Source organism: Asterias amurensis, chromosome 21 (assembly GCF_032118995.1).
Source record: "Asterias amurensis chromosome 21, ASM3211899v1".
Lineage (NCBI taxonomy): Eukaryota > Metazoa > Echinodermata > Asteroidea > Forcipulatida > Asteriidae > Asterias > Asterias amurensis.
The window spans coordinates 619,274-632,615 of record NC_092668.1 but is presented as its reverse complement, the minus strand read 5'-3'; the positions used below and the strand labels follow the sequence as shown (position 1 = coordinate 632,615).

The following is a 13,342-nucleotide window of genomic DNA, read 5'->3' as shown; positions in this document are numbered from 1 at the left end:
CCAAATGTAAACCTGGGGTCAGTTTCACAGATCCTGGAAGAGTATTTCCTATATATGAAGTGGTCATTGGCAGATTTCACATTTTAAGACTATTGCTTACTGCAAGCAAAGGTTAAAGCAAAGGTTAGAGCACGCTACTTTACCAGCAGTTCTTGTCAGAAGATAAGGGATGCAACAATGGTAATTCGGTGTGAATGCACACACACACTGTAAAATCTATTCATCATTTTGTAAAAAATACTTACACATTTTTGTGTCTATAGTAGGCACAAAAAAGTGCTTTCTGGTAAAAATGATTTATGAAAGCAACTCAGAAAGTATTGCTTATCAAGTATACTTGCTTATAGGCTTTTTAAAGTTGGACCCAGACTTGAGTTTCATAAACCTGCTAAGCAGAAAATAAGCAGAAAATAGCTGCTAAGCAGAGTTTTGTGCCAACAAAAGCAGTTAACCTGTTAACAACAATCAGTAGCTGCAGGACTTGGGGTACAGTAATTTACTATTCACATAGGACATGATGTAACACAGAAAGTGGAAAATGCATTCTTTACAAAAAGGAAAACAAAACACTTGCAATAATATAAAACAAATTCACAACAGAGTAACCAAAACTTTAAAGGTAGGGCCATAGATTGATTTTGTAAAAAATGTAATGCTGATTTATTCGCAACATTTTCAAGTGAGTGAATACCACTGCGTCTTGACCTACCTTATATTCATTATACTGAACTTCCATTGGGATTCGATCCTCCTTCTGTACATGGCGACCTGACTCCTTGAAGAAGTTATCTTCAAACTCTTTGAGGATTTTGCGTAGTCTCTTCTTGTCTTCTCTAGACTGATTCTGCCTGGCTAATAATTCACTTCTGCATAACAAATTTAAAAACATCAGAAATTAATTTTTTTTATATTTTCATACCCCGTAACATTTATGAGTTAACTTCACAATGCAAACATTATCAGGTCTGGATTTCTGGTCTTGGCCTACAAAAATTGCCCCCAGACTTATAGTTTTTTCCAGTAGAAGTGCCAAGATAAGACTCAGTATAGTCAGATCCCCTTTCTAGAAGAAGAATCAAGTATTGATCAATACTCAAGCACACAGGGAACATGACAAAATGCTTGAAGCCTAACAACTTACAATGATGCCTCATGGAGATTGGAGGCCATTTCCGAAGCCGTCTCTTCCCTCCCTCCACTACTACTCCGTCGACTCTCAGCAGGACTAGGATAGCTATCATCCAGGTCTATATGACTCAGTAGTCCCTTCACATCCTGAGTGACGGTGAAATCCGTTGTTTGCATCTCTTCAGATTCTTCATCCTCACGATACAGGCTGTGAATCTGACCCTAATCAACAAGAACAAAAAAATCAAGTCAATGTTCACTTCCCTTTTTCAGCCTTCGAGGAAAACTCTGCTTGGGTCAAAACCTCAGGCCCCTTTTTCCTTACTTTTTCAGCTAAAAACTTTGCAATTACCGAAAAAATAACCAGGCTGTGAATCTGACCCTAATCAACAAGAAAATAAAATCAAGTAAATTTGCACTTTTTTTAAAAGCCTTTGAGGAAGACTATGCTCAGGTCAAAACCTCAGGCCACTAACTGTTTCTTTCCAGCATTAAACTTCGCAACCACAAACAAATTAAAACATCTTGGATAAAAAAACAACTGAAGCATGACATTGACAAAACAGGGAAACTGTCACATTAGGGTAGAGACGTCTACTAATGTGTTAGAAACAGAAAATAATACCGAAGATGGCAGATGAGAACTTACCATTTGTTTGGGCTGGAATTCTTTAGTTTCTTCATGTTCTTTAATGGTTTGTAAATCCACAGGTTGCCCATCATCGGGCTGTCTAAGATCCTATTGAAAGGAAAGTATTTAGATTGGATTAAAATCTACACTTGTCTGTTAGTTAATAATTAATTATATTAATTGTGTTTTATAATAATAATAACAATAATATCATTAGATTAGGCCTATAAAGCGCCTTACATTCATGACTTGACCCAAAGGGATAGTACAAATTAAAACACCACCAAACAAAATGATAAAATAGTCAATAAGCATTTAAAGACGACATAAAATAATATTACAAGAACTAGGCCAATAACTAAAACTACACATCACAAAAGTAAACAAATCATGAAAAGTACCCCTCAAAAAATAACTGAAATAGTCAATGAACATTTAAAGATGACATAAAGTTAAATAACAGTCAATAAGCATTTGAAGATGAAATAAAGATCAAATAGTCAATAAGCATTTAAAGATGACATAAAATATTACAATAACTAGGCCAATAACTAAAACTACACATCACGAAAGTAAACAAATCACGAAAAGTTCCCCTAAAAATAATAGTTTGTTAAAGGAGTCCTAAATGAGAGTAACAAAAGCATCCACACAAATATACAGCCAGTCACATTTAAAGTGCTAGATGTTTTTAGAAAACCGTACAAATTGCATACATGTATAACTGCAGAGAACACATTTACAAAACAATAGGAGAGTCAATGCAGTTTTGAAAAGATAAAAAACACACAATTACACAGATGTGTGTTGACAGTACTCTGGAAAGTATTGAAAACACAGTGCTTCAAATACATCAGGTTGTGGGTAAAACACAAGAAGATATTTTCAACATGTCTTTATCCCAATGCAAATACAACGAGAACTGTCTCACAATGATTCAGCTCTTTAATTATAAAAGTCTGTCTCAATATAAATCAAAGGTCCAATTGCAGGAAAACGTTTAATGTGATATAGGAAAAGAAGAAAATTAAACAAGTTGAAAGAAAATAGTTCAGATTGAAGAACTTTGGGAAGAAGCAATAATAGTAATAGTACATATCAGTAACACATGAAGTAAAACACTTATATAACACCCAATAACCGAAGGGCTAAGAGCACATCACATAAATAGAATAACAAATCAAAAATATTCCACACACATAAATTACAAGAATTCTAAAACAGGACAAACTTTCATCAAAAGATATCAATCACAAAGTTTAGAAAGATCAACAGATTTTGTGTAAAAAAGGCATTTAGGCATTCTAATTTTCATGACAGTAACTTGGGGCTAATATCTTGAATCCTTCGTTCTTAGCTTACCAATCTGACTAGTAGTTTCTTAACATTCCTATAACGGTCGTACAAAGGCTTCATCAACTCCTTGGCTTCCCTGGTACTCTGAAAGAAATACAACAAGATAATAATAATTATAAAGAAACTTTATCAAGCGCAGTATTGTCGTAAAATAGCCTCAAAGCGATAATAGCATAAAAATTGTATGAAAGTTAACAAATTACATCCATAGATTAGATAAGGATTAAGAAATAGATGGTGGTCTTTTGTTGACGAAACTTGAGGGAAATTCAAGTTACCAAAAATTTGAGACGGACTTCAGTACGAGTCCTGGGTTAGAGGCATACAATTCTGCTTTTAACTTGGTTTAAAAGTGTGGAAAATGCCAATAAGCGCTTCCAAAGTAACAAGCAACACTTGATTATTCTATTAGCTACTTTGTAAATGGTAGTAAGAGAAGCATGGGGTAATGATTTACTGCCATGCTTACCGGTCTGCCATATTTATTTTCCATTTGTAGTAAAGCTTTCTGGATCGCTGTCTTCTCCTCCTGAACCTGTTCTTTGTTCATCATCTGGGAAAAAACAAAAGATAAAATAATTTTTTTTATTTTATACTTCTGTCAAAGTTGCTAAAAGTAATCTTTTACTCCGAGTATGCCAGGTGCCTATCTCGGTTGGAAAAAAAACATGCAAAAAAAAAACACGGAAATGTCTGAGCTTGTAACAATTTCATCTTGCAATGAGAGTGATTTTGTACAAATTTCACATTTATCTATAACTGACTTACAAATATATCATCAGGTCTTTGAGCTTCGTCTCTCTTTTCTTGAAGTCTATCTTCCGTTTCAAGTAGAGCCATCTCAAGACTTGATGCGCCTTCATCCTCATACTGCTGTGAGAGGCTGTGTCCGCAGAGCATATCGGATGGTAGAGTGGAGGATAGTGGTACCTTAGCTTTAGCTGCATTCTCTTTGGCTTCTAGAAGAGGGTAAAGGAGGGAGAGAGGGATGAATAAGGAAACAACATAATTTCAGTTTATGCATAACCCTAAGCCAATGCATAACACCAGCCTTTAAAGTAAACAGCTTTTTCCCCAAAGCAAAAGTGCATTATTGACATTGTCTGTTGCAGCTAATGTTAATTTTATAAAGCAGAGATGCATAACAGGGCCACAGTGGTGAGACGCGAACTATGGCCACAATGGTGAGACACGAACTAGGGCCACAGTAGTGAGACGTGAACTAGGGCCACAATGGTGAGACGCGAACTAGGGCCACAGTAGTGAGACGTGAACTAGGGCCACAGTGGTGAGACGCGAACTAGGGCCACAGTGGTGAGACGTGAACTACGGCCACAGTGGTGAGACGCGAACTAGGGCCACAGTGGTGAGACGCGAACTATGGCCACAATGGTGAGACACGAACTAGGGCCACAGTAGTGAGACGTGAACTAGGGCCACAATGGTGAGACGCGAACTAGGGCCACAGTGGTGAGACGTGAACTACGGCCACAATGGTGAGACGCGAACTAGGGCCACAGTGGTGAGACGTGAACTACGGCCACAGTGGTGAGACGCGAACTAGGGCCACAGTGGTGAGACGCGAACTAGGGCCACAGTGGTGAGAGGCAGGCACTTTACATACTAGCCACTCATACCATCCTTAGCAAGTAAAGTCAACAAAATCATCAGGGCTCATTGTGCAAATGTACCCCGGACTTGCACTGTCTATTGTGAAAGAGAATTGCCAGAAATCTGTAAAGAAGTTTGATACCTTTAAGCTGTCTATTTGCTCTCTTTAGCTCTCCCATCATCTTCTTAATCTCAGGTTGAGACGTCTTGTGATTATGAGATGGCTGCAAACAAACAAAAACCTAATTTGTAAAATGTTTGTGAGTTTGCAATGGCATGAAAAGATTATTGTGATTGCCAATGTGTTCTTGGAGTAGAAGCCACTGCTGAAGCCATCAATTCAGACACCACCTAACCTCTACACGACAAATTATTTAGTGGTTTACTTAAAAAGCAACATCTCAATCACCTTATAGCCGCGCTCCTCTTCAAACTCTACCTCATACTGTCGCATCTTTCTCTTTAATACTCGTATTTGTTTAGTTAGTTGCTTCACTGTGGTTTGATCAGTCTCCTCCTGAAGCTTATCAGTTCTCTTGGATAAACTATGTAAAAAAATAAAAAATAACAATTGTTATAGTAAGAGTAGATACCATTAAATGCAGGTTATCATTTCTGTAGCGCAGAAAGTTGCTTAGAAATGACAAATACAAAACTGATAGATCAAATTGGGTCAAATTTCAAGGGGCACTGTTTTCTTGATCATAGCGAGTCTGTGGCCTGCCACTCAATTCTAAACTCTCATCCAGTTATTCCACACACGCATGTGATAATAATTATGGTGCCCTATAAAGATTTAGTTTGTGGCGTGACGGTTAACACATGCACATCTAAAAAAAACTGGGTGAGAGTTCATGTTTCCATGCCTAGCCACAAGCAGACTATGATCATGACGACGTTGCCCCTCTAACGGAGTGAAAATAGTCAGCGTTAACTGCTTTGAAGTGGTATGAAGCAAAAGCTTGCGATTATGTTTGCAGTGGAATGTGCAGATTTAAGCTTAGCCCAACTGTGACAGTGAACCCAATTACAGTTGGACCCACTGCAATGGAATGGCATTTGAATCTATTTGGGCTGATGTTACAGTTGGGCTTTAATTAACGATGGGCTAATGAGAGTAACAATGACATCTGTTTCCTGTAAGACAAACATAGCTTGCTGAGAGCAAAATTAACGTTATTTTTACCCAAAAAAGATATTACCCAGTTAACATTTTAGGACAGTTATAAATAAGTTAAGCCAGTTATTAAATTTAAAGATAATTATTAAGAAAAAACCTTCATTTGAAGCAAAGCAAAGCAAAGCAGAGCAAAAAAGAAATAAAAACGGAAACATTTTACTTATGGACTGCCCCAAAACAGACAACTCAACCAAACATTAAAGCAACCACCCAAACAATTAATACATAACACGAGGCCACAAACTTTAACGAATGTCAAATACAAAGCAGAATAAATAGCAAGCAGCGATGCCATTAATGACAGAACAAGAATGGCGATGAGGAAACAGTATGACAGGTCTGGAATTTCATCTTTGAACACGTTGAAAGAGCACTTCCATTGGAAAATCCTATAGTCAATGGGAAACTTATGAAGGGCACCACATGTACGTAGGCCATGGCCTGAGATGCCCAAGTGTAATTGCAGGCCTGGTAAGAAAAGGGAACACACGCCCAAGATAGAGCACTGATCACACATCTCAGTAAAGAAAAGATGGAATTCTTGAAGCAATTTTTAAATGATGATGTTGGCGAGAAAGTCATTTATGATGGGCGCTTTTTTATCAAGGAGATGTACACTTGGTAGCTGTAACCATGGCCTATGGCTCTGACTGTTGGACATTCCATACATCCTCTCATAATCAAGTGGCAATCAAGCCATAGCCGTAACCATAGCGTATGGCTCTGACTGTTGCTAAGAACATTCCATACATCCACTCATAATTTATCAAGTGGCAATCAAGCCATAGCCGTAACCATGGCCTATGGCTCTGACTGTTGCTAAGGATATTCCATACATCCACTCATTATCAAGTGGCAATCAAGCCATAGCCATTAATTCAGACACAGCCAAGCAACATTTCTGCCAAGCGCCTGAAAAATCAACCCTACACCTACACAGTGTACAATCCCCTATAAAGCAATGGCATTCGAGGCATTTTCTTAAAAAAAATTATTTTTGGTTTGCGTTTTTTTTTTTTGCAATCAGGATGAGGTTAAGACGTTGGATCGGTACGCACCCCAGCAGTATGGACTGCGCTGACGGTGGGGAGGGTGGAACATCCGTGTCATGTGACACACTGTGTAGAAAGACGAGAAACAACATCAACACATCACATAACAATCAAGGCATTGGAGTAGGTCACATTACTTGACGAATAACATGACAAGGGTTTAAGTTAATAGACCTAGGATTAATCCTATCACGAGTTAGGACGAGTAACCCACCCTAGCTTAGGATGGGTTCAATGCAGCCTAATGTCTATGGATGACGAGAGCAAGCTAGTTGAGACGTTGAGACCAATTTAAGAACTGACTCCGCGGTAGTACAGTTATCATGATCCTATAAGCTTAAGTAGTAGTCCCAGCCTTTTCTCTATACCATCCGCCCGGGTAATATTTAAAAAGCAGGACAGTTCTTTTCTGAACTGAGAAGTCCCCAAACCCCCGAACATCTTTTATCTACCTTGGTAGTAGAATAAAGCAAGGCAGTTCTCTAAGAACAAACTCTACCTGGCAAGTGGTGTTACCGCAAACCAAATATACAATGATCCTGAAGAAGTTAAACAAGGAAGGAAAATGAACTACATGTACATAATGTCATTGGTCAGATTGATGATATTAATTGTTATACACTATTATTACATTAATGGTTAAAGAATGTGATAATTGCTCAAATGAACTGGATGAAGAAGTGATTCTACATCTAACCTGAAGTAAACTGAAAGTAATGCCAATTAAAAACCAAATCAGATAAAATACAAAGTGTTATATTATGCAGACAGACATGAACTAAACCTGCTGCATGATACATTGAACAATCACCACCACCTGTCTACAACAAATTTCCTTAGAAACAATTAAGACCATAATGATCAGTTTATCACCAAAATAAATGAAACATGAAAGGGTTAATTGGGACACGATCTCTATATACCTATTGCACAACGCCCAGCGCACTATGCACGCTTATCCTGTCCACCATGTTGGCAGGCAAAGTACAACAATGGTGGAAGTGATAGAATGGGCATTGTGGGGAGGTGCGTTCCGCGTTGTGCAGGGGGGTCAATAGATCATATGTAAATACACACATCTTGTCCTTCGCTTCGAGGAGTAAAACAAAAACCATAGCACCAGTTACAAGCAATGAATATAAGCACAGTATATGAACCGGTAACCTGTGCATCTGCTAAGCAAAAGTTAACATCTTTAAGATATTGGGCCCTGGTTGATAAGCATGAAACTAAAGAGAATGGGATGATTGATGGATTGGTTGTGATGACAGAGAAAATGAGTAAGTCACACCTGGTGAAGTTGAAAGGTTTAACTCCAGCCCTTGGGGATAATGGGGCTTCTCCTTGCCGTTCAGCAAGACTGTATTATGAGAGGATTAGGCCAATCACACCATTAAGTCACAACAAAAATAGTTAGAACAACTTAAAGAAAATAAAACAAATCTAAAAAAAGAGGATTGCAAAAGATGCCCTCTTGGTGTCATGGAATCTGCTCGCATGATATTTGGCCCCTGGAAAATTGTTTACAAGGGCCAACAAACACGTACACATGGTAACGGCTTTAACAGACTTTTCATGCTTTTAATAAAAGGTTTGCAGATTTATCCGAGGGCAAAAATAAAATCGGACATCAGACTGAAGGTGGAAAAATATCATGCCTGTTCTGGCTTAGAAATATGTGTCTTGTTCTGTTATAATCGACCCTACATCGATGTGTGACAAGCATTCTAAACCGAGGGCTACCCCAAGACAAAAGAGCAAAATCAAATCACCTTTATACATTATAAACATAAAATACATTGCAACAACTATTGACAGGCATTTGTGTTCAACAAAACACAGAAACCAAAAGTATCATTCACAATGAAACTGGAAAAAAATGCAGTGAATGTAAATTCAGTTTCAGTAATTGTAATTATTAAAGGAGACGATGTAAACTTACTGAGTGATAGTTTGCAGTTTGAGTGAGCGTGGGGATAACATAGCCTCTTGACTGTTATCATGGAAATGGTGTCTTGCTTTCCAAGCTGGAATCGGTTCTATTTGGAAAAGAAAAAACATTTAAATGAAATACAATATGTGAGCCATTGAAATTAGGATGGTAACTTCAGGAGGTATGTTGTGATCGACAGTTGAGTGCATTGGACTTGATGTCTGGTTGCTGGGTCATAAGGGTGTTGGTTCGAGTTCCTTTCAAGACACTGGGTTTTTTGAGCCAGACACTTTCACTATAATTGATTCTCCCTACCCAGGGTTGAACGGGTTGCTGTGAGGGTAGAGCAGGTTCTTGTTATTGATTTAGTGTGCTACATATCTTAGAACAGGATATTTATTAAATGCAAGCAAATAATAGCTGTTTTTTCCACTAGGCAGGCATAAAATGGTCTGAAAATGTGACAATTCTTGTCCCCACAATTTTGAAAAAATGAATTCCACTGAGGATTTATGGTCTGGGGGGGGGGTGAACTCTTTTATTACATACCTTCCCCATCTGCATGTTCATGTAGACTGGTTAGATTCAGCGGTGGTACCGTATGATCACGTCTTAGCGGTGACCGTGGTGGGGATAACTGCCCAGCATCCTTCCCATTAATCAATGCGCCCAGCTCCCCTGACAAGATGTGGCTCTCATCGAATGTTTTGTGGGGATAACTCAGATCAGCGTGGGAGTGTTTCTTTCTTGGTTTGGGCTGAGGGGTATTATCTGGAAACTCTTGTAGGGTAGGCTGGGTGCCTGGGATGAGGATTGAAAGCGGCTCTGTGAACGGCAGGCTGGTGGCGTCTTCTTCTTCCTCCTCTGGCTTGTTCATTTCAGATTTTGACTTCCTGATAAATCAAAAACAGAAGTTAAGTCATTTCTGTATAAAGAGTGGAAGATTTTGTCTGATTTTAACTCTTTTATGAGCCGTTCGTCGCTAGCAACCATTCAGCAAAACCTTTGTAAAATAAAAAATCATTACACACATTTTTCAGATTGGGAAAGAGGACTCTTGACGGTGCTTTTATTTTTTTGGGGGGGGGGGGTGGGGTGGGGATGGGGTAAGTACCTTTTTGAGGGAGATCTTCTATTCCTGGGAGGTGCTATTCTTCCTGCTGTCAACTGCAAAAAAAAAAAAAAAATAATAATAATAATAAAATCATCTAAGCTTCCTTGTTAGAAATTCTAATCTTAAAAGGGTAGAATCGGTTGTAACTACAGCTCAATTTCATTGAGCTGTTAAAATTATTGTTCAACAAATTTCTGCTCAGCAAAAAGTGGCAGGAAACCAGTCACAAGGTGGTTTGTGTGACATAACATATCAGCTGGTAACAACGCTATTCTGGTAGGCAGAAATGTTTTATGCTTAGTTACTTTTTATGCTTTACAGGGTCATGCTTACTAGCCAAAATGAGCTCAGGTATAAAAAAAAACAAATTGTGTATGGCCTCATTGTTTTGACCTGGGGGAAGTGTTAATCAAAAACTGATGGCAACTCTGCCAGGGTTAGAAACTGACGCCTTCAACACTTCTAGTCTAAGTGTACATACCGATTTCAGTGTTGGTGAGTTGCATGAAAGACTGTCAAAATCAGCATCAATGTTTCCAATCGACGACTTGCTGGCTAGATGATGCGTGTCTGTATTAGATCTACTGCTACTGTTGAAAAAGATCAATTTAGAAGTGGTAACTTCATGGAACATTGGTGACACCCCCTTCCCCCCCTCCCCCCACTCCCAAAAATAAACAAAAAATAATATTAAATAATAATAAACAAACACGATGACAAACTGTTTAGGCTTACCTTAATGGTTTAGATCTTGGTGATTGTGATCTTGGTGATTGGGATCTCGGAGATCTCGACTTCGGCGAGTCAGACTTTGGAGAATATGACCTTGGTGAATTTGACCTCAGCGATTTTGACCTCGGGGAATCTGACCTCGGTGATTTTGACCTCGGTGACCCAGACACGGGTGACCTAGATTCTGGAGAGTTCTGATCATGATTTTTAGATTTTAATAGATTTGCTTTCGTTCTGGAGGGTCGAGACGGTGGGTCTGGGGCTTTACTTCTTGATGGTGGACTACGACTGTTTGTTCTTGGGTCCTCCTTGATTTGTTGAACTGCTGAGGTCGTTGGTTGTTTCCTTTTGGGTGCCGGAAGCTCATTCTAGACAAATAAAACAGGTTTCCAAACATAAAAATCTTACAGGTACAGTTGTGGGATCATAGACTGGTAACTTCTACAAAAATGAATGACAATAAAAACTTGCTTGGTGAGAAGCCCTGCAGCCGCTAATAGAACAAACTACATGTATTTTGAAAAAAGGATTGCCTTTGATTGAACTATGGTTTGAATAATGGTTCACAAAAACAGTTGAACCTGAGAAACAATTCATGCATTCAGTAGATTCTGAATAGTTGTGAATGATTATGTGCAGTTTTTGGTAATACTTTGTGAGTTTCCTTTTTTACTTTTCTGCTATTTTTCTTTTGTTAAGCACTTTGGGATACATGTAGTTTCTACATAAATTATTATTATTTATGATTAAAATTTCCACTTACACTTCCAGGGCTGATGACTATTCCTTTACTCTCAAATAATTCAAAAGCTTTTAAAGATGGGTAGTGTTTCCGCTTGACCTTGGGTGAACTTTCTGGAGATTTATTGTCAGGCGCTGAGGTGGAGGGTCCTGAAGTCGCAAATGATCGGATGCGATCTTGAACGGATGTGAAGATCTCCTCGATTGGGGAGTGACTCCGCCCATCAGGGAAATCAGTGCCGTTACTGACAAAAGAAGACAGAAAATTAGTGGTGTGATTGTAGACTTAATATTAAAATCCTGGGAAGTGGATTGCACTCCTCACAGAAACATTCTTTCAGGGTGTTACATATGAGGATTTACTTAAGACTCTCTATATCACACTTGTATCTTCCTTTGGCATGTTTGGTCTAGAGGACCAGGCCCCCAGTTAACGTCTTTCAAGAAGAAAGAGGGAGATAAATAAACATCAGGAAAAATCTCAACAAATCCAACCTGGGGAAGGGGGGGGGAGAGTAAGAAAAAACACAACAATTTGAACTGATGCTTGAAAAGATGACATTATTAAAGATAGAAATGAGATTGCTTACAGGTTATCTTTGCTTTCCTCTTGCTCCTCTTCCTGAGTCTTCTGCCATCTTCTTCTTGGTGAAGGCACAGGTGCTACTAAGGAAAAGAAACAAAACTTCCAAATAAAATGTTGAAATTGTGAAGACATTCCATAAACATGTACTTCAATACTAGCTGGTTAAATCAAATAATTGTTGACAGAATGAGATCAATAGCTTGATCAGGCCTGTGAGTGGATCCTTAAAAAAAACCTGAAACACTACATGATGTAAGAATGATTATGTAATGTCAAGTGAGCGTGAGTCACGCATACTGGCACCCTATTAATCCAGTACATGTAACTAGACTTATCTCACATTACTGTAGTTGTACATTATTGCTGCCAAGCTTCTATAAGGCATGCCAAGCTTATTAAGGGGGGAAACAAATTATGAAAAAAAAAAAGAAAAAAAAATCTAAGTTTACCTGCTGGTGTTGGAGAAAGAACTGCTTCATCTCGGTCTGGTTCGGGGCTTTGACCAAATAGATGTTGCGAAACCGTCTCCTGAATAGTCTTTTCTACCAATCTGTAAACAACAACAAAAACAAAACGTCAATAAACCACTGGGAATATTGATTACAACCTACAGAGCTTCATCAGGAAAAAAACTTGGATTTGAAGTGTGGTTAGGGTTAGGTAATAAGATTGCTGGTATCCATGGAAGTACTCGTAGCTCTTGCTCCAATCAAGATCTTCTGTGGATGTCTTCCAATGTGCACACCCAAGAAAGGTGACAAAGGGGGTGCTTCATTAAAAACAGCGGCAGCGGAAGCAGTCATCCTAAATCTCTATGGGATTAGGAACAATTTTCATTTTAGTAATAATGAGATGGTTGGTACTCACTCAGATGCAATGTCATTAATGACCGGTGAAGGAGCTGTACTCGTTCCTGTCTCACTATCTAAGTTGAATGGAGAGAAAGCCCTCTCTTCTACACCTACATCTCTCGGACTTGGAGGAAACAGAAACATAAGGTTACTCAGCTGATCTTGACATAACATAATAGAGTTACTTGCCTTGAAGGGGCACAGCAATTTTCTTCTGGTAAGGGGCACGCCATGAGAAAATAGTACATTTGGATTTGAACTTTGCAATGGCATCACATCAAAAGCACAGGGCACTTTGGCAATTGCTGTGTGTGCTGTGGGTGCCATGAGTTATTTCAAGGCCTGGGGTTGTGATGTATGGTTGAGACAAACAAAACCTGTTTAGGTTGGGGTTTGGTAAACTGTATTTCATGGCATTCATTCATTT

General features: G+C 38.7%; 1 protein-coding gene across 8 annotated transcripts in view; it reads right to left on the bottom strand.

The window, feature by feature from the left end:
* LOC139952796 (protein FAM13A-like) overlaps positions 1-13,342 on the bottom strand; it is a 41,447-nt gene that overhangs the window by 6,302 nt on the left and 21,803 nt on the right. For 3 of the 8 annotated variants that reach the window (XR_011787914.1, XM_071952012.1, XM_071952017.1), the window contains 19 exons: positions 12,932-13,039; positions 12,514-12,614; positions 12,069-12,144; positions 11,501-11,723; positions 10,741-11,105; positions 10,487-10,595; positions 10,006-10,058; positions 9,441-9,784; positions 8,901-8,997; positions 8,250-8,318; positions 6,965-7,024; positions 5,136-5,271; positions 4,869-4,950; positions 3,884-4,074; positions 3,585-3,668; positions 3,122-3,199; positions 1,778-1,867; positions 1,142-1,350; positions 710-866 (listed from right to left, as the gene is read on the bottom strand). Coding sequence is in view for 7 of the 8 variants with exons in the window: in XM_071952012.1 (XP_071808113.1) it covers positions 710-866; positions 1,142-1,350; positions 1,778-1,867; positions 3,122-3,199; positions 3,585-3,668; positions 3,884-4,074; positions 4,869-4,950; positions 5,136-5,271; positions 6,965-7,024; positions 8,250-8,318; positions 8,901-8,997; positions 9,441-9,784; positions 10,006-10,058; positions 10,487-10,595; positions 10,741-11,105; positions 11,501-11,723; positions 12,069-12,144; positions 12,514-12,614; positions 12,932-13,039 (2,632 nt within the window). In the remaining variant the exon portion in view is untranslated. The remainder of the gene's footprint in view (positions 1-709; positions 867-1,141; positions 1,351-1,777; positions 1,868-3,121; positions 3,200-3,584; positions 3,669-3,883; positions 4,075-4,868; positions 4,951-5,135; positions 5,272-6,964; positions 7,025-8,249; positions 8,319-8,900; positions 8,998-9,440; positions 9,785-10,005; positions 10,059-10,486; positions 10,596-10,740; positions 11,106-11,500; positions 11,724-12,068; positions 12,145-12,513; positions 12,615-12,931; positions 13,040-13,342) is intronic. The other 5 variants (XM_071952013.1, XM_071952014.1, XM_071952015.1 and 2 more) reach the window with 5 other exon arrangements.